Genomic DNA, 27,372 nt, shown 5'->3' with positions numbered 1-27,372 from the left:
TATTATGTCAACAGGTTGGTGCTCCATTGATAGAGAATGAGGTTCCCTTATCATGTCAACAGGTTGGTCTCCATTGACAGAGAATGAGGTTCCCTTATCATGTCAACAGGTTGGTGCTCCATTGATAGAGAATGAGGTTCCCTTATCATGTCAACAGGTTGGTGCTCCATTGATAGAGAATGAGGTTCCCTTATCATGTCAACAGGTTGGTCTCCATTGACAGAGAATGAGGTTCCCTTATCATGTCAACAGGTTGGTGCTCCATTGATAGAGAATGAGGTTCCCTTATCATGTCAACAGGTTGGTCTCCATTGATAGAGAATGAGGTTCCCTTATCATGTCAACAGGTTGGTGCTCCATTGATAGAGAATGAGGTTCCCTTATCATGTCAACAGGTTGGTGCTCCATTGATAGAGAATGAGGTTAACTTATCATGTCAACAGGTTGGTCTCCATTGATAGAGAATGAGGTTAACTTATCATGTCAACAGGTTGGTCTCCATTGATAGAGAATGAGGTTCCCTTATCATGTCAACAGGTTGGTGCTCCATTGATAGAGAATGAGGTTCCCTTATCATGTCAACAGGTTGGTGCTCCATTGATAGAGAATGAGGTTCCCTTATCATGTCAACAGGTTGGTGCTCCATTGATAGAGAATGAGGTTCCCTTATTATGTCAACAGGTTGGTCTCCATTGATAGAGAATGAGGTTCCCTTATCATGTCAACAGGTTGGTCTCCATTGACAGAGAATGAGGTTCCCTTATTATGTCAACAGGTTGGTCTCCATTGATAGAGAATGAGGTTCCCTTATCATGTCAACAGGTTGGTCTCCATTGACAGAGAATGAGGTTCCCTTATTATGTCAACAGGTTGGTGCTTTAGAACACCTACTCATTCAAGAGTTTTAGAACACCTACTTATTCAAGGGTTTTAGAACACCTACTCATTCAAGAGTTTTAGAACACCTACTCATTCAAGGGTTTCAGAACACCTACTCATTCAAGGGTTTTAGAACACCTACTCATTCAAGGGTTTTAGAACACCTACTCATTCAAGGGTTTTAGAACACCTACTCATTCAAGGGTTTTAGAACACCTACTCATTCAAGGGTTTTAGAACACCTACTCATTCAAAGGTTTTAGAACACCTACTCATTCAAGGGTTTTAGAACACCTACTCATTCAAGGGTTTTAGAACACCTACTCATTCAAGGGTTTTAGAACACCTACTCATTCAAGGGTTTTAGAACACCTACTCATTCAAGGGTTTTAGAACACCTACTCATTCAAGGGTTTTAGAACACCTACTCATTCAAGGGTTTTAGAACACCTACTCATTCAAGGGTTTTAGAACACCTACTCATTCAAGGGTTTTAGAACACCTACTCATTCAAGGGTTTTAGAACACCTACTCATTCAAGGGTTTTAGAACACCTACTCATTCAAGGGTTTTAGAACACCTACTCATTCAAGGGTTTTCTTTATTTTTACATTTTTTCTTCAAGTGCTGTAGCAAAAATCATCAAGCGCTATGATGAAACTGTCTCTCATGAGGCCCACCAAAGAATGGAAGGCTCAGAGTTACCTCTGTGGCAGAGGATAAGTTCATTAGTTACCTCACAAGTCCTCTAATGCCAGCTTCATAAAATATTACCCGCAGAACACCAGTCTCAACATCATCAGTGAAGAGGTGACTCTGGGATGCTGGCCTTCTAGGCAGAGTTGCAAAGAAAAAGCCATATCTCAGACTGGCCAATAAAAAGAAAAGATTAAGATAGGCAAAAGAACACAGACACTGGACAGAGGAACTCTGCCTAGAAGGCCAGCATCCTGGAGTCGCCTCTTCACTGTTTTAGTTGAGGCTGGTGTTTTGCAGGGTGTTATTTAATGAAGCTGCCAGTTGAGGACTTGTGAGGTGTCTGTTTCTCAAACTAGACACTCTGATGTACTTGTTCTCTTGCTCAGTTGTGCACCGGGGCCTCCCACTCATCTTTCTATTCTGGTTAGGACCCGTTTGTGCTGTTCTGTGAAGGGAGTAGTGCACAGCGTTGTACGAGATCTTCAGTTTCTTGGCAAGTTCTCACAATCGAAAAGCCTTCATTTCTCAGAACAAGAATAGACTGACGAGTTTCAGAAGAAAGTTCTTTGTGTCTGGCCATTTTGAGCCTGTAATCAAACCAGAACAACAGTTTTCAGCTGTGCTAACATAATTGCAAAAGGGTTTTCTAATGATCAATTAGCCATTTAAAATGATAAACTTGGATTAGCAAACAGAAAGTGCCATTGGAACACAGGAGTGATGGCTGCTGATAATGGGCCTCTGTACGCCTCTGTAGAATTTCATTAAAAAAACATATGTTTCCAGATACAATAGTCATTTACAACATTAACAATGTCTACACTTTATTTCTGATAAATTTGCTGTTATTTTAATTGACAAAAAAATGTGACATTTCCAAATCACCCCAAACTTTTGAACGGTAGTGTGTATATATATATTTTTTTAACTACAAAAATAAATACATCTTTATTGAACTAGGTTTCTTATCCAGCACATGTCATATGATGCTCTCAAATCCTTTAAACCTAAGAACCTTATTGTAAAGGTTTAGGATGTGCATCACTCATACACCCTTCTTCTAGTGGATCGAATGTATGAACTATATAAACAATGAATCATTGTCATTATTGTGCCAGTCCAAGTGAACATTTGGTGTATCACTCCTACAGTCATGTTCTACATGAAACCAATTGATCATAATCTTTATTATAACAGCCCAGCCCATCACTTCAACTCAGAGGCGTTTGCTGAGGGCAGGCGCCTTATAACTGATGGGGTGGCCAGCATCAAGGCCAACGTTCAAAGGGAAAACTTCCAGGCTGCCAGAGAGACACTGGGGAGAGTACTACACACACTACAGGTAAGAGGAGAGACACTGGGGAGAGTACTACACACACTACAGGTAAGAGGAGAGACACTGGGGAGAGTACTACACACACTACAGGTAAGAGGAGAGACACTGGGGAGAGTACTACACACACTACAGGTAAGAGGAGAGACACTGGGGAGAGTACTACACACACTACAGGTAGCTAGAGAGACACTGGGGAGAGTACTACACACACTACAGGTAGCTAGAGAGACACTGGGGAGAGTACTACATACATTACAGGTAAGAGGAGAGAGGGGGGGTGAAAGAGGGGATATGCAAACATTTCCAGTAGCTGGAGAGACACTGGGGAGAGAACTATACACACTACAGGTAGCTAGAGAGACACTGGGGAGAGTACTACACACACTACAGGTAGCTAGAGAGACACTGGGGAGAGTACTACACACACTACAGGTAGCTAGAGAGACACTGGGGAGAGTACTACACACACTACAGGTAGCTAGAGAGACACTGGGGAGAGTACTACACACACTACAGGTAGCTAGAGAGGGGAGACACTGGGGAGAGTACTACACACACTACAGGCTAGCTAGAGAGACACTGGGGAGAGTACTACACACACTACAGGTAGCTAGAGAGACACTGGGGAGAGTACTACACACACTACAGGTAGCTAGAGAGACACTGGGGAGAGTACTACACACACTACAGGTAGCTAGAGAGACACTGGGGAGAGTACTACACACACTACAGGTAGCTAGAGAGACACTGGGGAGAGTACTACACACACTACAGGTAGCTAGAGAGACACTGGGGAGAGTACTACACACACTACAGGTAGCTGGAGAGACACTGGGCAGAGTACTACACACACTACAGGTAAGAGGAGAGACACTGGGGAGAGGACTGTACACACTACAGGTAGCTAGAAAGACACTGGGGAGAGTACTACACACACTACAGGTAGCTAGAGAGACACTGGGGAGAGGACTGTACACACTACAGGTAGCTAGAAAGACACTGGGGAGAGGACTGTACACACTACAGGTAGCTAGAGAGACACTGGGGAGAGTACTACACACACTACAGGTAGCTAGAGAGACACTGGGGAGAGTACTGTACACAGTACAGGTAGCTAGAGAGACACTGGGGAGAGTACTACACACACTACAGGTAGCTAGAGAGACACTGGGGAGAGTACTACACACACTACAGGTAGCTAGAGAGACACTGGGGAGAGTACTACACACACTACAGGTAGCTAGAGAGACACTGGGGAGAGTACTACACACACTACAGGTAGCTAGAGAGACACTGGGGAGAGTACTACACACACTACAGGTAGCTAGAGAGACACTGGGGAGAGTACTACACACACTACAGGTAAGAGGAGAGACACTGGGGAGAGGACTGTACACACTACAGGTAGCTAGAAAGACACTGGGGAGAGTACTACACACACTACAGGTAGCTAGAGAGACACTGGGGAGAGGACTGTACACACTACAGGTAGCTAGAAAGACACTGGGGAGAGTACTACACACACTACAGGTAGCTAGAGAGACACTGGGGAGAGTACTACACACACTACAGGTAAGAGGAGAGACACTGGGGAGAGGACTGTACACACTACAGGTAGCTAGAAAGACACTGGGGAGAGTACTACACACACTACAGGTAGCTAGAGAGACACTGGGGAGAGGACTGTACACACTACAGGTAGCTAGAAAGACACTGGGGAGAGTACTACACACACTACAGGTAGCTAGAGAGACACTGGGGAGAGTACTACACACACTACAGGTAGCTAGAGAGACACTGGGGAGAGTACTACACACACTACAGGTAACTAGAGAGACACTGGGGAGAGTACTGTACACACTACAGGTAGCTAGAGAGACACTGGGGAGAGGACTGTACACACTACAGGTAGCTAGAGAGACACTGGGGAGAGGACTGTACACAGTACAGGTAGCTAGAGAGACACTGGGGAGAGGACTGTACACAGTACAGGTAGCTAGAGAGACACTGGGGAGACAGGTAGCTAGAGAGACACTGGGGAGAGGACTGTACACAGTACAGGTAGCTAGGGAGACGCAGGGGTGAGGAATGTACACAGTACTTCTGTCTAGAGGTGTCTATAATAGGGAATTAGATTGATAGCTTTCCCACAGAAACAGACTTGGTATATAATACATGTTTGTGTTTTGTCAGGACTTCTACAGCCACAGTAACTGGGTGGATCTGGGATACACTGAACCCTACGCCAACCTGATCCGCCCCGATCTCCCACTGGAAAACCTGGCAGGTAGGGAGGGCTTGAGTTAATGCAGCAACGAGGACAGCTAGGCATGGGATCCAACTGGAGGGAGCGAGGGTGGTAGGGCAGGGAAGGAGAGAGGGTGGTAGGGCAGGGAAGAAGAGAGGGTGGTAGGGCAGGGAAGGAGAGGGTGGTAGGGCAGGGAAGGAGAGAGGGTGGTAGGGCAGGGAAGGAGAGAGGGTGGTAGGGCAGGGAAGGAGAGAGGGTGGTAGGGCAGGGAATGAAGGAGGGAGGGAAGGTGGTAGGGCAGGGAGGGAGGGAGGGTGGTAGGGCAGGGAAGAAGAGAGGGTGGTAGGGCAGGGAAGGAGAGAGGGTGGTAGGGCAGGGAAGGAGAGAGGGTGGTAGGGCAGGGAAGGAGAGAGGGTGGTAGGGCAGGGAATGAAGGAGGGAGGGAAGGTGGTAGTGCAGGGAAGGAAGGGAGAAGGGAAGGAGGGTGGTAGGGAAGGGAAGGAAGGGGGAAGGAGGGAGGGTGATAGGGCAGGGAACGAAGGAGGGAGGCGTGCTTGGAATATTAGAGAAAAAGTATGAAAGCAGATTAAAAAGGAGACCAAGAGAGAAATCTGCTGCCACCTCTGGCTTCATATGATAATGAGGTCATTAAGGGTTTACAGGGAGTCTAAAGGGCAGACAGAGAGGGACACAAACACATATAATCTCCGATGTTCAACAGAGCGAGATACAGCAGAATAGTCTGAGGGAATTATGGGTAAGAGAAAGGACGACCACGCCCATTAAGGGTTTAGGAGAGTGTGTGTGTGTGTGTGTGTGTGTGTGTGTGTGTGTGTGTGTGTGTGTGTGTGTGTGTGTGTGTGTGTGTGTGTGTGTGTGTGTGTGTGTGTGTGTGTGTGTGTGTGTGTGTGTGTGTGTGTGTGTGTGTGTGTGTGTGTGTGTGTGTGTGTGTGTGATTCTTGATTTGCGGTGGTAAATGATGTCCCTTGACAATTTAGTTAATAACTGCTATTTTATAAGAAAGTCCTTTATACTGAAACCCATCTACACTAGCAGTCAAGAGTTTTAGAACACTTACTCATTCAGGGGTTTTCTTTATTTGAACTATTTTTCTACATTGTAGAATAACAGTGAATTCATCAAACCTATGAAATAACACATGGAATCAGGTGTTAAACAAATCAAAATGTATTTTATATTTCTGATTCTTCAAATAGCCTCGCTTTGCCTTGATGACAACTTTTCACACTCTTGGCGTTCTCTCAACCAGCTTCATGGGGTAGTCATCTGGAATGCATTTCAATAAACAGGTGTGCCTTCTTAAAACTGAACTTGGGAATTTCTTTCCTTCTTAATGCGTTTTAGCCAATCAGTTGTGTTGAAGAAGCCTATTTGGTAAAGACCAAGTCCATATTATGGCAAGAACAGTTCAAATTCAGTTTGAACAGTTCAAAAAACAGTTCAAAATTATAAAATAAATAAATAACGAAAGAGAAATGACAGTCCATCATTACTTTAAGATATAAAGGTCAGTCAATCATTACTTTAAGATATAAAGGTCAGTCCATCATTACTTTAAGATATAAAGGTCAGTCAATCATTACTTTAAGATATAAAGGTCAGTCCATCATTACTTTAAGATATAAAGGTCAGTCCATCATTACTTTAAGATATAAAGGTCAGTCCATCATTACTTTGAGATATAAAGGTCAGTCCATCATTACTTTAAGATATAAAGGTCAGTCCATCATTACTTTAAGATATAAAGGTCAGTCCATCATTACTTTAAGATATAAAGGTCAGTCCATCATTACTTTAAGATATAAAGGTCAGTCCATCATTACTTTAAGATATAAAGGTCAGTCAATCATTACTTTAAGATATAAAGGTCAGTCCATCATTACTTTAAGATATAAAGTCAGTCCATCATTACTTTAAGATATAAAGTCAGTCCATCATTACTTTAAGATATAAAGGTCAGTCCATCATTACTTTAAGATATAAAGGTCAGTCAATCATTACTTTAAGATATAAAGGTCAGTCCATCATTACTTTAAGATATAAAGGTCAGTCCATCATTACTTTAAGATATAAAGGTCAGTCCATCATTACTTTAAGATATAAAGGTCAGTCCATCATTACTTTAAGATATAAAGGTCAGTCCATCATTACTTTAAGATATAAAGGTCAGTCCATCATTACTTTAAGATATAAAGGTCAGTCCATCATTACTTTAAGATATAAAGGTCAGTCCATCATTACTTTAAGATATAAAGGTCAGTCCATCATTACTTTAAGATATAAAGGTCAGTCCATCATTACTTTAAGATATAAAGGTCAGTCCATCATTACTTTAAGATATAAAGGTCAGTCCATCATTACTTTAAGATATAAAGGTCAGTCATCATTCAGTCGCAAAAACCATCAAGTATTATGATGATTTGTCCTAAATACAATGATTTTAGTTTGGGAAATATTTAGAAATATCTTATTTCTTGCCACCCATTCTGAAACTGACTGAGGCTCTTTGATAAGTGTGGCAGTCATTTCAGTCACTGTAGTAGCTGACATGTATAGTGTTGAGTCATCCGCATACATAGACACACTGGCTTTACTCAATCGTCAGTAAAGATTGAAAATCCTGACCTATGTGTGTGTGTTGAGTGAATGCCAAGAGAGTGTGCAAAGCTGTCATCAAGGCAAAGGGTGGCTACTTTGAACAATCTCAAATATAAAATGTGTTTTGATTTCTTTAACACTTTTTTGGTTACTACATGATTCCATGTGTTATTTTATACTTTTGATATCTTCACTATTATTCTACAATGTAGAAAATCGTAAAAATAAAGAAAAACCCTTGAATGAGTAGGTGTTCTAAAACTTTTGACTGGTAGTGTATTTGTATGCATTGTAGAAACTACTGGGTCCCGGCAAATTGGCTCGTCCCATTGGTGATGTGTTGAGGTGTAGTGAAATGTTTTGGGGATTTAGACATATCTATCTATTATTTTGAAGAGACAGTGAACAAAATGATATATTATATTGTGTAAAATAATTTTAAAACAAAGGCTGTTAAAATACCTATTTTGTTGCTAGTATAATGTGTGTCCCTCAGATTTACGTCATTGGTGTCACCACCTTAATATCTCTGATGACAAAGATATTCAAGGTCCTTGCTCATTCTCCCCAGCGGCAAACTGTTAGTTGGGAGGAGTCTGTATTTTAAAGGAGGTGATTAGCTAATCACACACTTTTATCCCTGGATTCTGTGAATCATTTGGTGTGTCTCAATCCAATGTGTCACTTGCTGTTAGTCAATTTAAATGAAGGGAAATAACACTGTGAGCAAAATCATTAATCACATCACTAGTAAATCATTTTTAAAGATTTGAGCATTTGTAGCCTCCATTTCTGAAAATCTGACTTTACTTAAAATTACCATCATTGATATTACTACTCCTACAGGTGGTACAATGTTATTATAATGGTAAAAACTATTTAAAGTTATTAAGCTACCATATTGGTTCATTAAAATGGTAACATGCATTCATATAAATAAAAAATATATATTAAGTATATATATTTTTAATGCCACCGTATTTCAAGACCGACTCTTACGTTGTGATTTGGTTCGGTAGATGTCAGCACCCCGACCTGCAGTGACTGTTCCAGTGGGGGGTTCTGTTCCAACTCCATCCTGCCTAACATTCTTAATGAGAAGAAACTCACCTCTGGGTACATGGGGATCTTGTCCACAGCTAAGCCTAAAGGTATACACACACACACACACACACACACACACACACACACGCACGCACGCACACACACGCACGCACGCACGCACACCCTTCCCCATATACCCACACACTCTCTGTATAACACCCATCATCACCTCTCCTCCCCCAGGTAAGTGTAGTCATGGAGGTGCAGCTGACCTGACCAGCTCCAAGGTTCCTCGCGGGGGCATCAGCAAGGATGAGCGTCGCTCTGACAACGTGGCCCTGCACACTGCTGCTGTCACCGTGGCAACGACCGCAACCCTCCGGCTGCTGGACGACATCCGGGGAGCCGCCGGTGACAACAACTACCTACGGTACGGAGAGGGGGAGGGGGTGAAGGGGAGGAGAGGGGTAGAGGGGGTGAAGGGGAGGAGAGGGGTAGAGGGGGGTGAAGGGGAGGAGAGGGGTAGAGGCGGGTGAAGGAGAGGAGAGGGGTAGAGGGGGGTGAAGGGGAGGAGAGGGGTAGAGGGGGTGAATGAGGGAGATGGGTAGAGGGGGTGAAGGAGAGAAGAGGGGTAGAGGTGGGTGAAGGAGAGGAGAGGAGAGGAGTAGAGGGGTGAAGGAGAGGAGAGGGGTAGAGGGGTGAAGGTGGGGGAGAGGGGTAGAGGGGGGTGAAGGAGAGAAGAGGGGTAGAGGCCGGTGAAGGAGAGGAGAGGAGTAGGGGGGTGAAGGGGAGGAGAGGGGGTGAAGGGGAGGAGAGGGGTAGAGGGGGTGAAGGGGAGGAGGGGTGAAGGGGGAGGAAGGGGGTGAGGAGAGGGGGGTGAGGGGAGGAGAGGGAGGAGGAGAGGAGAGGAGTAGAGGGGTGAAGGAGAGGAGAGGGGGGGGGTGAAGGGTCGGAGAGGGGGTGAAGGGTCGGAGAGGGGTAGAGGGGGGTGAAGGGGAGGAGAGGGGTAGAGGAGTGAAGGAGAGGAGATGGGTTGAGGCGGGTGAAGGAGAGGAGAGGAGTAGAGGGGTGAAGGAGAGGAGAGGGGTAGAGGGGTGAAGGAGAGGAGAGGGGGTGAAGGGGAGGAGAGGGGTAGAGGGGGAGAAGGGGAGGAGAGGGGTAGAGGCGGGTGAAGGGGAGGAGAGGGGTAGAGGGGGTGAAGGGGAGGAGAGGGGTAGAGGGGGTGAAGGAGAGGAAGGGGTAGAGGGGTGTGAAGGAGAGGAAGGGGTAGAGGGGGTGAAGGAGAGGAAGGGGTAGAGGGGGTGAAGGGGAGGAAGGGGTAGAGGGGGTGAAGGGGAGGAGAGGGGTAGAGGGGGTGAATGGGAGGAGAGGGGTAGAGGGGGGTGAAGGGGAGGAGAGGGGTAGAGGGGGTGAAGGGGAATGAGAGGGGTAGAGGGGGTGAAGGGGAATGAGAGGGGTAGAGGCGGGTGAAGGGGAGGAGAGGGGTAGAGGGGGGTGAAGGAGAGAGAGAGGGGTAGAGGGGGTGAAGGGGAGGAGAGGGGTAGAGGGGGGTGAAGGGGAGGAGAGGGGTAGAGGGGGTGAAGTGGAGGAGAGGGGTAGAGGGCGGTGAAGGGGAGGACAGGGGGTGAAGGGGAGGAGAGGGGTAGAGGGGGTGAAGGAAAGGAGAGGAGTAGGGGGGTGAAGGGGAGGAGAGGGGTGAAGGGGAGGAGAGGGGTAGAGGGGGTGAAGGGGAGGAGAGGGGGTGAAGGGGAGGAGAGGGGGTAGAGGGGGGTGAAGGGGAGGAGAGGGGTGAAGGAGAGGAGAGGGGTAGAGGGGGTGAAGGAGAGAAGAGGGGTAGAGGCGGGTGAAGGAGAGGAGAGGGGGTAGAGGGGTGAAGGAAAGGAGAGGAGTAGGGGGGTGAAGGGGAGGAGAGGGGGTGAAGGGGAGGAGAGGGGTAGAGGGGGGTGAAGGGGAGGAGAGGGGGTGAAGGGGAGGAGAGGGATAGAGGCGGGTGAAGTAGAGGAGAGGAGAGGAGTAGAGGGGTGAAGGAGAGGAGAGGGGTAGAGGGGTGAAGGAGAGGAGAGGGGTAGAGGAGTGAAGGAGAGGAGAGGGGTTGAGGAGGGTGAAGGAGAGGAGAGGGGGTTGAGGGGTGAAGGGAGGAGGAGGAGTAGGGGTGAGAGGGGAGAAGGAGGGGAGGGGGTGAAGGGGAGGGGGTAGAGGGGGTGAAGGGGAGGAGAGGGGTAGAGGGGGGAGAAGGGGAGGGGTAGAGGGGGTAGAGGTGGGTGAAGGAGAGGAGAGGGGTAGAGGCGGGTGAAGGAGAGGAGAGGGGTAGAGGGGGTGAAGGGGAGAGAGGGGTAGAGGGGGGGTGAAGGAGAGGAGATGGGTAGAGGGGGTGAAGGAGAGAAGAGGGGTAGAGGTGGGTGAAGGAGAGGAGAGAGGGTTGAGGGGTGAAGGAGAGGAGAGGGGTAGAGGAGTGAAGGAGGGAGAGGGGTGAAGGTGAAGGAGAGGAGAGGGTAGAGGGGTGAAGGGGAGGGGGTAGGGGGTGAAGGGGAGGAGAGGGGGTGAGGGGAGGGGGGGTAGAGGGGGAGAAGGGGAGGAGAGGGGGTGAAGGGGAAGAGAGGGGTAGAGGGGGTGAAGGGGAGGAGAGGGGTAGAGGGGGGTGAAGGGGAGGAGAGGGGTAGAGGGGGTGAAGGGGAGGAGAGGGGTAGAGGCGGGTGAAGGAGAGGAGAGGGGGGGAGGGGGGTGAAGGGGAGGAGAGGGGGTAGAGGGGGGTGAAGGAGAGGAGATGGGTAGAGGGGGGTGAAGGAGAGGAGAGGGGTAGAGGGGTGAAGGTGGGGGAGAGGGGTAGAGGGGGGTGAAGGAGAGAAGAGGGGTAGAGGCCGGTGAAGGAGAGGAGAGGAGTAGGGGGGGGGTGAAGGGGAGGAGAGGGGGTGAAGGGGAGGAGAGGGGTAGAGGGGGTGAAGGGGAGGAGAGGAGAGGAGTAGAGGAGAGGAGTAGAGGGGTGAAGGAGAGGAGAGGGGTAGGGGGTGAAGGGTCGGAGAGGGGGTGAAGGGTCGGAGAGGGGTAGAGGGGGTGAAGGGGAGGAGAGGGGTAGAGGAGTGAAGGAGAGGAGATGGGTTGAGGCGGGTGAAGGAGAGGAGAGGAGTAGAGGGGTGAAGGAGAGGAGAGGGGTAGAGGGGTGAAGGGGAGGAGAGGGGGTGAAGGGGAGGAGAGGGGGTAGAGGGGGAGAAGGGGAGGAGAGGGGTAGAGGCGGGTGAAGGGGAGGAGAGGGGTAGAGGGGGTGAAGGGGAGGAGAGGGGTAGAGGGGGTGAAGGAGAGGAAGGGGTAGAGGGGGTGAAGGAGAGGAAGGGGTAGAGGGGGTGAAGGAGAGGAAGGGGTAGAGGGGGTGAAGGGGAGGAAGGGGTAGAGGGGGGTGAAGGGGAGGAGAGGGGTAGAGGGGGTGAAGGGGAGGAGAGGGGTAGAGGGGGGTGAAGGGGAGGAGAGGGGTAGAGGGGGGTGAAGGGGAATGAGAGGGGTAGAGGGGGTGAAGGGGAATGAGAGGGGTAGAGGCGGGTGAAGGGGAGGAGAGGGGTAGAGGGGGTGAAGGAGAGGAAGGGGTAGAGGGGGTGAAGGAGAGGAAGGGGTAGAGGGGGTGAAGGAGAGGAAGGGGTAGAGGGGGTGAAGGGGAGGAAGGGGTAGAGGGGGTGAAGGGGAGGAGAGGGGTAGAGGGGGTGAAGGGGAGGAGAGGGGTAGAGGGGGTGAAGGGGAGGAGAGGGGTAGAGGGGGGTGAAGGGGAATGAGAGGGGTAGAGGGGGGGGTGAAGGGGAATGAGAGGGGTAGAGGCGGGTGAAGGGGAGGAGAGGGGTAGAGGGGGGGTGAAGGAGAGGAGAGGGGTAGAGGGGGTGAAGGGGAGGAGAGGGGTAGAGGGGGGTGAAGGGGAGGAGAGGGGTAGAGGGGGTGAAGGAGAGGAGAGGAGTAGAGGGGTGAAGGAAAGGAGAGGAGTAGGGGGGTGAAGGGGAGGAGAGGGGTGAAGGGGAGGAGAGGGGTAGAGGGGGGGGGTGAAGGGGAGGAGAGGGGGTGAAGGGGAGGAGAGGGGTAGTAGGGGGGTGAAGGGGAGGAGAGGGGTGAAGGAGAGGAGAGGGGTAGAGGGGGGTGAAGGAGAGAAGAGGGGTAGAGGCGGGTGAAGGAGAGGAGAGGAGTAGAGGGGTGAAGGAAAGGAGAGGAGTAGGGGGTGAAGGGGAGGAGAGGGGGTGAAGGGGAGGAGAGGGGTAGAGGGGGTGAAGGGGAGGAGAGGGGGTGAAGGGGAGGAGAGGGGTAGAGGGGGGGTGAAGGGGAGGAGAGGGGTTGAGGCGGGTGAAGGAGAGGAGAGAGGAGAGAGGGGTGAAGGAGAGGAGAGGGGTAGAGGGGTGAAGGGGAGGAGAGGGGGTGAAGGGGAGGAGAGGGGTAGAGGGGGAGAAGGGGAGGAGAGGGGGTGAAGGGGAAGAGAGGGGTAGAGGGGGTGAAGGAGAGGAGAGGGGGTGAAGGGGAAGAGAGGGGTAGAGAGGATAAAGGAGAGGAGAGTGGTAGCGGGGTGAAGGGGAGGAGAGGGGTAAATGGGGGTGAATAGGAGAAGAAGGGTAGAGGAGGATCAAGGGGAGGAGAGGGGTAGAGAGAGGGGTGGTGAAGGGGAGGAGGGGGGTAGAGAGGGGTGAAGGGGAGGAGAAGGATAGAGAGGGTGAAGGGCAGGAGTGGAGGGGAAGAGGGAAATACCCATGTTGAAGTTACTCACAATCTCACTCTTATCTCTCTCTCTCTCTCCCACAGCTTCATGGGCATAGCGCGATCGGCAGTGGTTGCTTTTGTGATCGACACCACGGGGAGCATGAAGGATGACATCCTTGAAGCCAAGAGTGTTGTCAATGAGATCATCGACAGCAAAAAGGGAACACAGGATGAGCCCTCCCAGTACATCCTGGTCCCATTCAACGATCCAGGTAAGGCTGGCTTTACACTCCACCAAGCATTCTCCTTAGCAAAACATCACTGACAAACTCTGGCATTCACCGAAATGCTGGTGCGGTTTGTAGTTAAGTCAGGAAGTGGTTAGTGATCAGTGTGTGTTTGTGTGTAGAGTTCGGACCCCTGATAAGAACGACAAACCCTGATGTTATGAAAACAGAGATTGCTAAACTCAAAGCTGATGGAGGCGGAGACCTCCCTGAGATGTGCTTATCAGGCCTACAGGTACAGTGATTGACATGGCTATATTCCAATCAGGTTTCAGATATAATCCCATTCCTTTTTTATAATGCACCTGACAATAAATAAAGATACTAAGCATTCTCTCTCTCTCTCTCTCTCTCTCTCTCTCTCTCTCTCTCTCTCTCTCTCTCTCTCTCTCTCTCTCTCCCTCTCTCTCCCTCTCTCTCCTCTCTCTCTCTCCCTCTCTCCCTCTCCCTCTCTCTCTCTCTCTCTCTCTCTCTCTCTCTCTCTCTCTCTCTTTCTCTCTCTCTCTCTCCAGTTGGCGCTGACCGGTGCTCCTGCGTCGTCCAACATCTATGTTTTCACAGATGCCGTTGCCAAGGACATTGCGTTAAGGAACACCATCTTGGCCCTGATCAGGAGCACCAAGTCAACCGTGAGCACTTCCTGAAACACTTCCTGTTTTAGAAGAAACAATGTCCTGCAGTTCAGGATCTTATTAATTAGGTCACACAGTAGCAAAACGCAGCAAAATGTTTTCCAATGGCAAATCAAAAACAAGCCATTCTTATTGGAGAGGTAGACACTCCCTTTTTTCTTTCATTCTTCGTTTGGTGCCTAATGAATACGACCAGGCAAACTCTCTCAAACACACCTATGTGTCTCTCCAGGTGTCTTTCTTCATGACTGGTGATGGTGCTGGTGCTAGAAGGAGGAGGCGTGGAGTAGAGTCCAGCGAAGCTACATTCGAGACCTACAAGGACCTGGCGCTGGCGTCTGGTGGTCAGGCCATTGGAGTCACCAAGGAAAATCTGCCCCAGGCCACTGACATCATCATCGACTCCTCCACCTCCGCTCTGGTGAGTCAACACTGGTGGCCATTTTGTTTTAGATGAGTAGTTGATTTGAAATAATTCAAAACTTGATCAATTTTAAAAAACGTGCTTTATAAAAAATGAATTTTAGAAATGGCTAAACATAATTGTTATATCTATGATAATTAAATCCTCCAAGTTACAATAAAACAACAACATACCCTACATCACCTCTTCTTTCTATCCTCTTCTCTCATTCTGTCCTCCTCCTCCTCCCCCTCCTAAGGTGACAGTCCTACAGCGAGCGAGGAACCCAGGCAAAGCTGAGACATTCTCCTTCCTGCTGGATGAGTCTCTGAACAACATCACCATCTACATCACTGGAAAGTCCCTCACCTTCACCCTGAAGAACCCTGCAGGTGGGAACCTCCAACACCTACACACTGATCTAATATCAGTTTTCAGGTAAAGGTTCACCTAACTGAATAGGATGACATTTCCCCTAGACACTGATCTAAGGTTAGTTTTCCCTCCTTAATGGTTACAGTTGACCTGTTTTGCGTGTTTACGTATGTAGCTATCTTAATGTTTTTAAAGCACAAAGCACATTTTAACAAGGTATCGTGAACCAGGTATAGCCGATTGACAGTATGGTTGACTGTCATCCTATTTGACTGTCACCCTCCTTGCCCCTACAGGTGTGACCCAGAAACAGAATGAGGCCAACGGGGCACTGGGGACTGTCCAGACGGTGGGCAACCTCTTCCGGGTCCGTCTGGCCTCCAACAAACAGACAGGATTATGGGAAATCAGCATGAACTCCAACCAGCCCTACACACTGAAGGTCACTGGTGAGTTACCATAGAGATACGTCTGTTCTATTAAATATGTGTGTTATGCTCACGCTCAACACTTGTTACGAATCCCTTTTGGCCCGACAGTCTAGGGGGGGATGGTAATGAGATCCGTAACATAACTCATGCAAATTATTATTGTGACAAAGTAAAAGTGTGAACGAAATAACCACGACAACAGAAATCTACCGTCAAACTCTAGGTTTATTTATAAACACACGGTAATGGGGGGGGGGGGGGGGCAGGAAAAGGGGCTGAGCTGGACCCAAGGAAAGAAACAATAAATATACAAAAACACACCCCTAAGCTAGACTAGCCTACTTTAACAACAGCTAACTAACTAACCAAAAATACAGTGGGTGGTCCGCCCAGTTCTAACTAGTGTATTTAACAAAGTTCACCTACGGGTAGTGTATGCCCATGGGCGACTTGTCTTGGTTTCCCCCTTTTCCCACCAGCAAACAAACACCATAAAAAAACAATACTCACAGGTGATGACAAAGTGCTATGGAGGTGCTTTAAACAAAAGAGAGGTTAAGACACAAAGCGAGAGTGAAACACAGAGACCTACAGACATGGCATTTACAGAGAGATTGAGCTGAGCTTTAGAACAAACAAATGATCGGGTTTTTAAACCATGGGGAAGGAACTGTGATAGGTCAGGAAATAGGAGGAGGTGTGTCTTCTGATTGATGATTGATTGTTGACTGATTGGGGAGTGATGATTTTCACCTGTGAAGGGAGAAGGAGAGAAAAGAAACACACACACGGGATACACACACACACAGGATAACTGTATCCGTAACAACACTAGATGGCAGCTTGGATACACACAGAGCCCAGACCTGGGTTTAAAACCTGTTAGAGACACCAGTTCCCATTTGGGAACGCACCCCCACCCCCCCAGCTGGAATGTGGCGCAGGGAACGCAAGAAATATTCCTAAAAATATTTAACCTCCACACATTAACAAGTAAAATAGCTCAAATGAAAGATAAACAAGTTGTTTATCTAGCCAGCAAGTCAGATGTCTAAAATGTTTTACGGCGAAAACATAGCACATATTTATGTCAAACCACCACTGCAGACATAGCTCATTAGCATAGCCAAGTAGGAAAAAATATGCAATCAACAAACGCAGGATTAATAGAAAAATCATTTCACTAACCTTTTGAAATCTTCATCAGATGACAGTAATATAACATGTTTTTTTTCAATAATATGCTATATATATCCATAAATCTCTGTTTACAATGATGCATCGTTCAAAAAATGCTACCCAAATGTCCTGAGAAATGACGATAGCCCCGGCAGATAACGTTAGCTAACAAGGAATACACATCATAAACTTTGACTAAATATGCATGTTTTACATATGTATAGCAAGATACACTTCTTCTAAATGCAATTGCATTGTTACATTTAATTTTAACGTTACATTTTGCGTTCACTAGACTATAATATGGAGTCGGCGCTCCCACAGTAGCATAATGACTCCTTTATCTTGGAGTCGACAGAAACCCAAAATTAATACATTAAATATTCCCTTACCTTTGTTGTTCTTCCATCAAACGACCTGGAAGGGATTATACTTACCAAACCAGCGTTTAGTTTTCAAGTCTACGTCTTTCGGTTCTCAAAATACCCACATTTCGGTCGAAATTTACGCAAAATTGAAGTAGTTGCGCACCAAAACGTTGAAATTATATATTATATGTCTAGTTAACTTGTCAAACTAACTTCATAATCAAGCTTTAACATGTTATAAAGGTGTACAGCAATTTTGAGAACAAACAGAAACACAGGCACCGTTCAATCGATCTTGGAAGAAAGAGAGGACTTGACCACTGCGCACAGAAAAGTGACAGCTGTTTTTGATTGACTGGGAGCATACCGGTGCTCAAACTCTCGAGAGCGGGCGATTCTCACAATGACAAGCCCCATTGAAAGCTGAGATCACGCTGAACACGTGGAGACTGTTCTGGGAGCTGTAACTGTTTGTGGAGGGTGTTTGTGATGACATCAAAGGTGGCCCAACTTTTCAGATGAGAAGAGATAGTTTGGGAGAATGCATATTTTGAGAGTTCTGCTTTACATAGAGACACAATTTAAACGGTTTTAAAAGCTTTAGAGTGTTTTCTATTCAATAATATTTTTCATTTGCATATATTAGCAACTTTTGACAAAAAATAATTATGTTTACCATGGGCACGCAATTACTCCAGCGGGGGCAGTAGACAGCCCTATCCCTAAAAGGTTAAATAATCCATTCAAATGTGTCACATGCACCAAATAAACTCAAAAAAAGAAAAGTCCATTTTTAAGGGCCATGTCTTTCAAAGATAATTCGTAAAAATCCAAATAACTTCACAGATCTTCATTGTAAAGGGTTTAAGCACTGTTTCCCATGCTTGTTCAATGAACCATAAACAATTAATGAACATGCACCTGTGGAACGGTCGTTAAGACATAACAGCTTACAGACGGTAGGCAATTATGGTCACAGTTTTGAAAACTTAGGACACTACAGAGGCCTTTCAACTGACTCAGAAGAAAGATGCCCAGGGTCCCTGCTCATCTGTGCGAACGTGCCTTAGGACTGCAGATGTGGCCAGACGCCTAAGACAGCGCAACAGGGAGACAGAGCGGACAGCTGATCGTCATTGCAGTGTCAGACCACGTGTAACAACACCTGCACAGGATCGGTACATCCGAACATCACACCTGCAGAAACAGGATGGCAACAACAACTGCCTGAGTTACACCAGGAACGCATAATCCCTCCATCAGTGCTCAGACTGTTCGTAATAGGCTGAGAGAGAATGGACTGAGGGCTTGTAGGTATGTTGTAAGGCAGGTCCTCACCAGACATCACATCACCGTCAGCAACGTTGCCTATGGGCACAAACCCATCGTCGCTGGACCAGACTGAGGACTGGCAAAAAGTGCTCTTCACTGATGAGTCACGGTTTTGTCTCACCAGGGATGATGGTCGGATTCACATCTATCGTCAAAGGAATGAGCATTACGCCGAGGCCTGTACTCTGGAGCGGGATCGATTTGGAGTTGGTCTGGGGAGGTGTGTCACAGCATCATCGGATTGAGCTTGTTGTCATTGCAGGCAATCTCAATGCTGTGCGTTACAGGGCAGATATCCTCCTCCCTCGTGTGGTACCCTTCCTGCAGGCTCATCCTGACATGACCCTCCAGCATGATAATTTCACCAGCCATACTAGTCGTTCTTTGCGTGATTTCCTGCAAGACAGGAATGTCAGTGTTCTGCCATGGCCAGCGAAGAGCCGGGTCTCAATTCCATTGAGAAGTCTGGGACCTGTTGGATCGGAGGGTGAGGCCTACGGCCATTCCCTCCAGAAATGTCCGGGAACTTACAGGTGCCTTGGTGGAGGAGTGGGATAACATCTCACAGCAAGAACTGGCAAATCTGGTGCAGTCCATGAGGAGGAGATGCACCGCAGTACTTAATGCAGCTGGTGGCCACACCAAATCCTGACAGTTACTTTTGATTTTGACCCCCACTTTCTTCAGGGACACATTGTTCAATTTCTGTTCGTCACGTCCGTGGAACTTGTTCAGTTTATGTCTCAGTTGTTGAATCTTGATATCTTCATACAAATATTTACACATTAAGTTTGCTGAAAATAAATGCAGCTAACAGTGAGGATGTTTTTATTTTTGCTGAGTCTACAACAGGTGTAGGTAGACCTTACCGTAAAATGCTTACTCATGAGCCCTTAACCAACCATTCAGTTTTAAAAAGTAAGTAATAAAAAGCAAGAAAAAAACTGGTTCCGAGTCAACCCAGAATTTGTAGGAAACTGGTTGTAATGAATCAAACGGAGGCCCAGCTACAATAGTCAGGAATGTTTATTTATGAGAGCTCTGGTCATAATACCATGTACATTGGTTTATATACCACTCATTTCATCATAAATGTCCCTTCTCCTCTCAGATACAATGGAAATATAGTTCACAAGCCTTCTCACATTGTCTGCCACCTGTTAAACAATCTACTACAAGCCCAAGACCATAGTCTGGCTTTTTTATGGCGGTTTTTGAGCAGTGGCTTCTTCCTTGCTGAGCGGCCTTTCAGGTTATATCGATATAGGACTCGTTTTACTGTGGATATAGGTACTTTTGTACCTGTTTCCTCCAGCAACTTCACAAGGTCCTTTACTGTTGTTCTGGAATTGATTTGCACTTTTCGCACCAGAGTACGTTTATCTCTAGATGACAGAACGTGCCTCCCTCCGGAGCGGTATGACGGCTGCGTGGTCCCATGGTGTTTATACTTGCGTACTATTGTTTGTATAGATTAACTTGGTACCTTCAGGTGTTTGGAAATTTCTCCCAATAATGAACCAGTCTTGTGGATGTCTAGAATTGTTTTCTGAGGTCTTGGCTGATTTCTTTTGATTTTCCCATAATGTCAAGCAAAGAGGTGCTGAGTTTGAAGGTAGGCTTTGAAATACATCCACAGGTACAACTCCAAATGACTCAAATGATGTCAGTTAGCCTATAAGAAGCTTCTAAAGCCATGACATATTTTTCTGGAATTTTCCAAGCTGTTTAAAGGCACAGTCGACTTAGTGTATGTCAACTTCTGACCCACTGGAATTGTGATACAGTGAATTATAAGGGAAATAATGTTTGGTCATGGTGGATGGTTGGGTGTATTACGCAATCTTCTCGCATCCCAAAGGTTGCTTGTTCATAACTCACCAGAACAATTTGAGCTAATTAGCAACTACTTAGCATGTTAGCAACTACTTAGCATGTTAGCAACTACTTAGCATGTTAGCAACTACTTAGCATGTTAGCAACTACTTAGCATGTTAGCAACTACTTAGCATGTTAGCTAACGCTTCCCCTTACCTTAACCCTTTTAGCTAACTCATTACCTAACCCTAACCATAACTATTTTAAATCATGTACAAATATGTCAAAAAGTATTTCACCCCAGGTCTGTTAGAGCCATAAGAGAAGGGAGAGAATACAGCCCTGACTGTGTGTGTGTGTGTGTGTGTGTGTGTGTGTGTGTGTGTGTGTGTGTGTGTGTGTGTGTGTGTGTGTGTGTGTGTGTGTGTGTGTGTGTGTGTGTGTGTGTGTGTGTGTGTGTGTGTGTGTGTGTGTGTGTGTGTGTGTGTGTGTGTGTGTGTGTGTGTGTGTGTGTGTGTGTGTGTGTGTGTGTGTGTGTCCAGGTCAGAGTACCATTGCCTTCATTTATGACTTTGTGGAGACTTTCGAGGGACCTCACCCAGGATACGCCCTCATCTCTGGCCGTCCAAAAGCAGGTAAGTCACTACAACATCATCTTAATCATCATCATTACCATATCAAGCAGGTAATCTGTCAATCACAATTTTACTAAGGCGACATCATGGCGACATCATCTACATGAATGCAGCTGCCACTTCATTAAAGCCGTTAGAGGCTTGATCATTGCGATCATTATGATCATTGCTCACATCGTTTTTCTCACTGGCGAGAGGTTTTGCATCGCTGCATTCTCTATCAGAAAGTAGGCTGGCCCTCTTTGATGTTGTGTGGGTCAAAACAATGCATTATGTTCATTTATAAAGCCGATTTAATCAAAGTCATAAAAAGCCATTAATTGTAATTTGTAATAATCGATGTCAACAGTTACATAGCCACACCCTTCAAGATAATTTTCCTTCTCTCTCAATTCAATTCAATTCAATTCAATTCAAGGGCTTTATTGGCATGGGAAACATGTGTTAACATTGCCAAAGCAAGTGAGGTAGACAACATACAAAGTGAATATATAAAGTGAAAAACAACAAAAATGAACAGTTAACATTACACATACAGAAGTTTCAAAACAGTAAAGACATTACAAATGTCATATTATATATATATATATACAATGTACAAATAGTTAAAGGACACAAGATAAAATGAATAAGCATAAATATGGGTTGTATTTACAATGGTGTTTGTTCTTCACTGGTTGCCCTTTTCTCGTGGCAACAGGTCACAAATCTTGCTGCTGTGATGGCACACTGTGCAATTTCACCCAGTAGATATGGGAGTTTTTCAAAATTGGATTTGTTTTCGAATTCTTTGTGGATCTGTGTGATCTGGGGAAATATGTCTCTCTAATATGGTCATACATTGGGCAGGAGGTTAGGAAGTGCAGCTCAGTTTCCACCTCATTTTGTGGGCAGTGAGCACATAGCCTGTCTTCTCTTGAGAGCCATGTCTGCCTACGGCGGCCTTTCTCAATTGCAAGGCTATGCTCACTGAGTCTGTACATAGTCAAAGCTTTCCTTAATTTTGGGTCAGTCACAGTGGTTAGGTATTCTGCCGCTGTGTACTCTCTGTTTAGGGCCAAATAGCATTCTAGTTTGCTCTGTTTTTTTGTTAATTCTTTCCAATGTGTTAAGTAATTATCTTTTTGTTTTCTCATGATTTGGTTGGGTCTAATTGTGCTGTTGTCCTGGGGTTCTGTAGGGTGTGCTTGTGTTTGTGAACAGAGCCCCAGGACCAGCTTGCTTAGGGACTCTTCTCCAGGTTCATCTCTCTGTAGGTGATGGCTTTGTTATGGAAGGTTTGTGAATCGCTTCCTTTTAGGTGGTTGTAGAATTTAATGGCTCTTTTATGGATTTTGATAATTAGTGGGTATCGGCCTAATTCTGCTCTGCATGCATTATTTGGTGTTTTACGTTGTACACGGAGGATATTTTTGCAGAATTCTGCGTGCAGAGTCTCAATTTGGTGTTTGTCCCATTTTGTGAAGTCTTGGTTGGTGAGCGGACCCCAGACCTCACAACCATAAAGGGCAATGGGCTCTATGACTGATTCAAGTATTTTTAGCCAAATCCTCTCTCTCTCCCTCCCTCCCTTTTTCTCTCCCTACCCCTACACTCGTCCTCCTCTCTCTCTCTCCCTCTTTTCTCTCCCTACCCCTACACTCGTCCTCCTCCTCTCTCTCTCCCTCTTTTTCTCTCCCTACCCCTACACTCGTCCTCCTCTCTCTCTCTCTCTCTCCCCTCTTTTCTCTCCCTACCCCTACACTCATCCTCCTCTCTCTCTCTCCCTCTTTTTCTCTCCCTACCCCTACACTCGTCCTCCTCTCTCTCTCTCTCTCTCCCCTCTTTTCTCTCCCTACCCCTACACTCGTCCTCCTCTCTCTCTCTCCCTCTCTTTCCCTCCGTTCCTCCTCTCTTCTCTCCTTCTCCCAGGTATGCCTGCCATGCTGTTGGTATCAGTGTTGGGCAGAAAGGGCCCAGCCTCTGTCAAGGTGGCCAACGTTGCCTTGGTGACAGTGTCAGGGTCAGAGGTCGTAAGTGGGGCCCTGGAAGACATGGGCAACGGGGAGTTCCTAGTTACGGTAACCAAGGTCCCTGCGGGGGAGTTTGTGGTGCTGCTGAACGGGACAGATGTGGTCTCCTCCACCGTGTTCCAGAGACAGTCCACCACTCAGATGTCCGTCTCCAAGGTTACCATCAAGGTAAGTTTACATTGAAAAACGCCTTTCATTTGTAAATGGTGAAGGAGTCTATACTGCATGTTGGGAAAGTGTTAGACAAAACCATGGTCATAGACATTTTCAAAAGTGGACCTCACAACAGCTCCTCAACAATTCCTCTTTCGTGTTCTTCTTGTCTTCTCAGGCCGTGGTGGACAGAAGCATGGAGCCTGGTAAACCCTTCACCCTTCCCTTCACCGTCATGACCGACGCCACTGGAGGCAGCTACAAAATCAGTGCCAGAAACGACCGAGACTTAGAAATGAACGTCCCTAGCAGGTAGGGATCAGGGCTGGAATATCCTGAGACTGGTCCCAGATCTGTTTGTATGGTCTTTTGTATGGTTATCTGTTCAAAAACAGCTTCTCTATGCTGGAAAAATGACTCAACATGACTAATTATTGTCCTCTCTTGGCATCACTTGTATTGACACTTAATGCTAACCCACTTAATGCTAACCCACTTAATGCTAACCCACTTAATGCTAACCCACTTAATGCTAACCCACTTAATGCTAACCCACTTAATGCTAACCCACTTAATGCTAACCCACTTAATGCTAACCCACTTAATGCTAACCCACTTAATGCTAACCCATTGCTGCTGCTAACTTATCAGCATCGCTGTGACCACCGGAGGAAACGCCACCGGTGAACTGACCATCACGGTGCCCGCCAACACCCCCTCAGGAACAGACGTCACCGTGACCATCGAGGCTGTGGCCCCCGGGGCGTCCGACTCCAACTACGCCGTCCTGCGCCTCTCTGTCGTCACCAAGGTAACCTCAGATATGTAGATATATCTACACTGAGTGTAAAAAACATTAAGAACACCTGGTATTTCCATGATATAGACTGAGCAGATGAATCAAGGTGAAAGCTATGATCCCTTATTGATGTCACTTGTTAAATCGACTTCAATCAGTGTAAATGAAGGGGAGGAGACAGGCCCCTCTCTCAAATTTTAGAACCCATTGTGGCCCGCGAGTCAAAAAGTTTGCCCACCTCTGGGTTAGAAGGACTCATAAGCCTTGAGACAATTGAGACATGGATTGTGTATGTGTGTCGTTCAGAGGGTGGAGACTAAATATTTAAGTGCCTATGAGTGGGTTATGGTAGTAGGTGCCAGGCGCATTGGTTTGTGTCAAGAACTGCAATGCTGCTGGGTTTTTTACGCTCAACAGTTTCCTGTGTGTATCAAGAATGGTCCACCACCCAAAGGACATCCAGCCAACTTGACACAACTGTGGGAAGCATTGGAGTCAACATGGGCCAGCATCCCTGTGGAACACTTTCAACACCTTGTAGTGTACATGGGGGGGGGGGTGTAATATTAGGAAGGTGTTCTTAATGTTTTGTACACTCAGTGTATATACAAATAGATTTAGTAGATATGCTAGAATGTGGATATATAAAGATACACTAGAGAGCTGACAGGCCTATAAGGTCCATCTCCACTCTATGGGCCGTCTCCACTCTATGGGCCCGTCTCCACTCTATGGGCCATCTCCACTCTATGGGCCATCTCCACTCTATGGGCCATCTCCACTCTATGGGCCATCTCCACTCTATGGGCCATCTATGGGCCATCCAGTCTCTATGGGCCATCTCCACTCTATGGGCCATCTCCACTCTATGGGCCATCTCCACTCTATGTCTCCACTCTATGGGCCATCTCCACTCTATGGGCCATCTCCACTCTATGGGCCCGTCTCCACTCTATGGGCCATCTCCACTCTATGGGCCCGTCTCCACCGGGCCATCTCCACTCTATGGGCCCGTCTCCACTCTATGGGCCATCTCCACTCTATGGGCCCGTCTCCACTCTATGGGCCCGTCTCCACTCTATGGGCCCGTCTCCACCGTATGGGCCCGTCTCCACCCCGTCTCCACTCTATGGGCCCGTCTCCACCGTATGGGCCCGTCTCCACTGTATGGGCCCGTCTCCACTGTATGGGCCCGTCTCCACCGTATGGGCCCGTCTCCACTGTATGGGCCCGTCCACTTCTAAATAGCCTCCTTTCCTTATCTCTTCTCCCTCTTCACCATGATTACTCGCTCTCTCTCTCTCTCTCTCTCTCTCTCTCTCTCTCTCTCTCTCTCTCTCTCTCTCTCTCTCTCTCTCTCTCTCTTCTGCAGGTGACAGATTTCACCCCTCCCCAGTGTGAGGTTGTCAGTGTCTCATCGGTCGACTGCCCAGCTGACCCAGCATTCTGTAACTCTGCCTTCTGGCAGCTCTCTGCCAACCTGACAGACGGTGTCAATGGCACAGGCATCACCAGCCTCAAACACCGCCAGGGAGCAGGCAGCCTCACCCACACGGACCTGAAGCAGACGGTTGTTGCAGCAGCATTCAACGCTTCGTGCTGCTCTCTGACAGTGGAGCTGGTGGCGGTGGACAAAGCCATGAATGTCGGCACCTGTCTATACACCACCAAGGTAACCTGGCATCACAGGAGGCTGGTGAGGGGAGGACGGCTCATAACAGTGGCTGAAATTGAGTGAATGGAATGTTGTCAAATACATGGAAACCATAGAAACGACGTGTTTGATACCGTTCCAGCCATTACTATGAGCCGTCCTCCCCAATTAAGGAGCCACCTGGGGATGTGATCTACTCTAAGTTTTACAGTGATTAGTTTATGAGTGTACTGTTATAAATAGGACATGTGACATCTCTGCAACTTTGAGAAAAAACACTTTGTGCCTGGTCGTCACAAGTTACCACAGCCACAAAGTCATAAACTCTGCCTATTTCTACAATTTATCTTCTTAAAAAAATATATCTTAACCTTAAGCACACTGCTAACCGTGCTAGTGTGCTAAAGTCCAACCTCGAAACATAAATGAAGGAATCAGAACCTGTAAATGGCAGGTGCTTGACAGCCCGCCGTTCTGTTTCGTGGACAAAGAATCTCATTGTTAGGGCGGAGACATAAGCATCATCATATATCCATATCTCTGATGAAAGTTGTTTGATGCTAACCGTAGCTCACGAATGTGAAGTTGTTTGAGTTGGATAAAATTACAAGCCTTTTATTTTTAAAAAATTATAATTTAAAAACAAATTCTTTCAACAGAAAGCATTTGTGACAATAGATTGTTGTATGAACAATTCCAAAGCTCTGCATGCTAATGGTTAGATCGGCTGTGAAATAATTGTGCGGCAGCACAACTGGCACCTGTACTCTGTATAATTAGTGTCAACTGTGATTAGACTGTGCCTGGCAGTGGTCCCGTGTAGGCCAGAGATTTGAAATCAAAACCCAACCCTCAGGTAAAAAGCCATGACCTCAATTACTCATCTCTGTTTTGATCAAAACTGACTCTATGACCAAAATTATCCTATTTACACTTTGTAGTCAAAAGGCGAGTTCTATTGATCCAGGTTCATTCGACCAAAATGAATAATAATTGTGAAGGTATGCAGGGCATGTGATTCTAACAGCTTGCTAAATCTATATTTCAACTATAAAAAATAATGTGTCTTTGCAGGATCCTTGTCCTTACTTTCCAGAATCCCTGAATTGCTTCGCCTTGAATTTCAGATTGGCTGGATACAAGTTTCAACATCCAATTATTTCAGATTTACTAGAGTGCAAGTTTCATCATGGAGCTGACTGTGGCGACACGTTGGCACATTAGAATGATTAGAATATGCGAGATATGAGTCAATTCTTGCATTCTGTCCATGCAGGCGTTTGCAGGCTCCCTGAGACATGAACCAGATAGGTAGGAGGGCAAACAGGCTGTCTGCAGTTCATTCATCCATTTCCCTAAATGGATCAACTCAACTACTTTATTATTTTAACCAACACTAGGTTTTTAGCTAAAAAGTTGTTGTAGGTGTGACGTCATTCCGTCCAGCTTTTTTAATGACAAGACCTTCAGTGGAAACGCACTGTAGCAGGCATCCATTTTCTATGCAAATTGCCAACAAAAGATATCTGGACAAGGCGTCATTGTAAATAAGAATTTGTTCTTAACTGACTTACCTAGTTAAATAATATGTATATATTGTTTAATAAAACATGTATTTGACTAATAGCGATGCCTTGTAGGCCATTTACAACCAAGTAAGTCTTTTTTTTGAGTTCAGCTCCTCTTTAAGAGTGTTGAAGCTCAGCCGCACATGTACTCTGGTGGTCAGAGAAAGTGCTACCAAATCTCTGGGCCAGAATTAGACTGATAGAACCCAAGTCTCTCTTTCTCCTCATCACTTAATCTCCCC

General features: G+C 46.8%; 1 protein-coding gene across 1 annotated transcript in view; it reads left to right on the top strand.

The window, feature by feature from the left end:
* Nucleotides 1-27,372, top strand: part of LOC124013007 (von Willebrand factor A domain-containing protein 7-like) — a 31,991-nt gene that overhangs the window by 2,751 nt on the left and 1,868 nt on the right. The window contains exons 4-18 of the mRNA XM_046327112.1: nt 2,776-2,920; nt 5,108-5,201; nt 8,801-8,932; nt 9,069-9,255; nt 13,587-13,756; nt 13,894-14,006; nt 14,284-14,400; nt 14,636-14,824; nt 15,066-15,198; nt 15,478-15,630; nt 20,852-20,944; nt 22,856-23,124; nt 23,288-23,421; nt 23,761-23,920; nt 25,281-25,580. Coding sequence (XP_046183068.1) covers nt 2,776-2,920; nt 5,108-5,201; nt 8,801-8,932; nt 9,069-9,255; nt 13,587-13,756; nt 13,894-14,006; nt 14,284-14,400; nt 14,636-14,824; nt 15,066-15,198; nt 15,478-15,630; nt 20,852-20,944; nt 22,856-23,124; nt 23,288-23,421; nt 23,761-23,920; nt 25,281-25,580 — 2,389 coding nt within the window. The remainder of the gene's footprint in view (nt 1-2,775; nt 2,921-5,107; nt 5,202-8,800; nt 8,933-9,068; nt 9,256-13,586; nt 13,757-13,893; nt 14,007-14,283; nt 14,401-14,635; nt 14,825-15,065; nt 15,199-15,477; nt 15,631-20,851; nt 20,945-22,855; nt 23,125-23,287; nt 23,422-23,760; nt 23,921-25,280; nt 25,581-27,372) is intronic.

The sequence above is a fragment of the Oncorhynchus gorbuscha genome, linkage group LG24, assembly GCF_021184085.1.
Source record: "Oncorhynchus gorbuscha isolate QuinsamMale2020 ecotype Even-year linkage group LG24, OgorEven_v1.0, whole genome shotgun sequence".
Lineage (NCBI taxonomy): Eukaryota > Metazoa > Chordata > Actinopteri > Salmoniformes > Salmonidae > Oncorhynchus > Oncorhynchus gorbuscha.
This window is presented reverse-complemented; position numbering and strand designations above follow the sequence as displayed.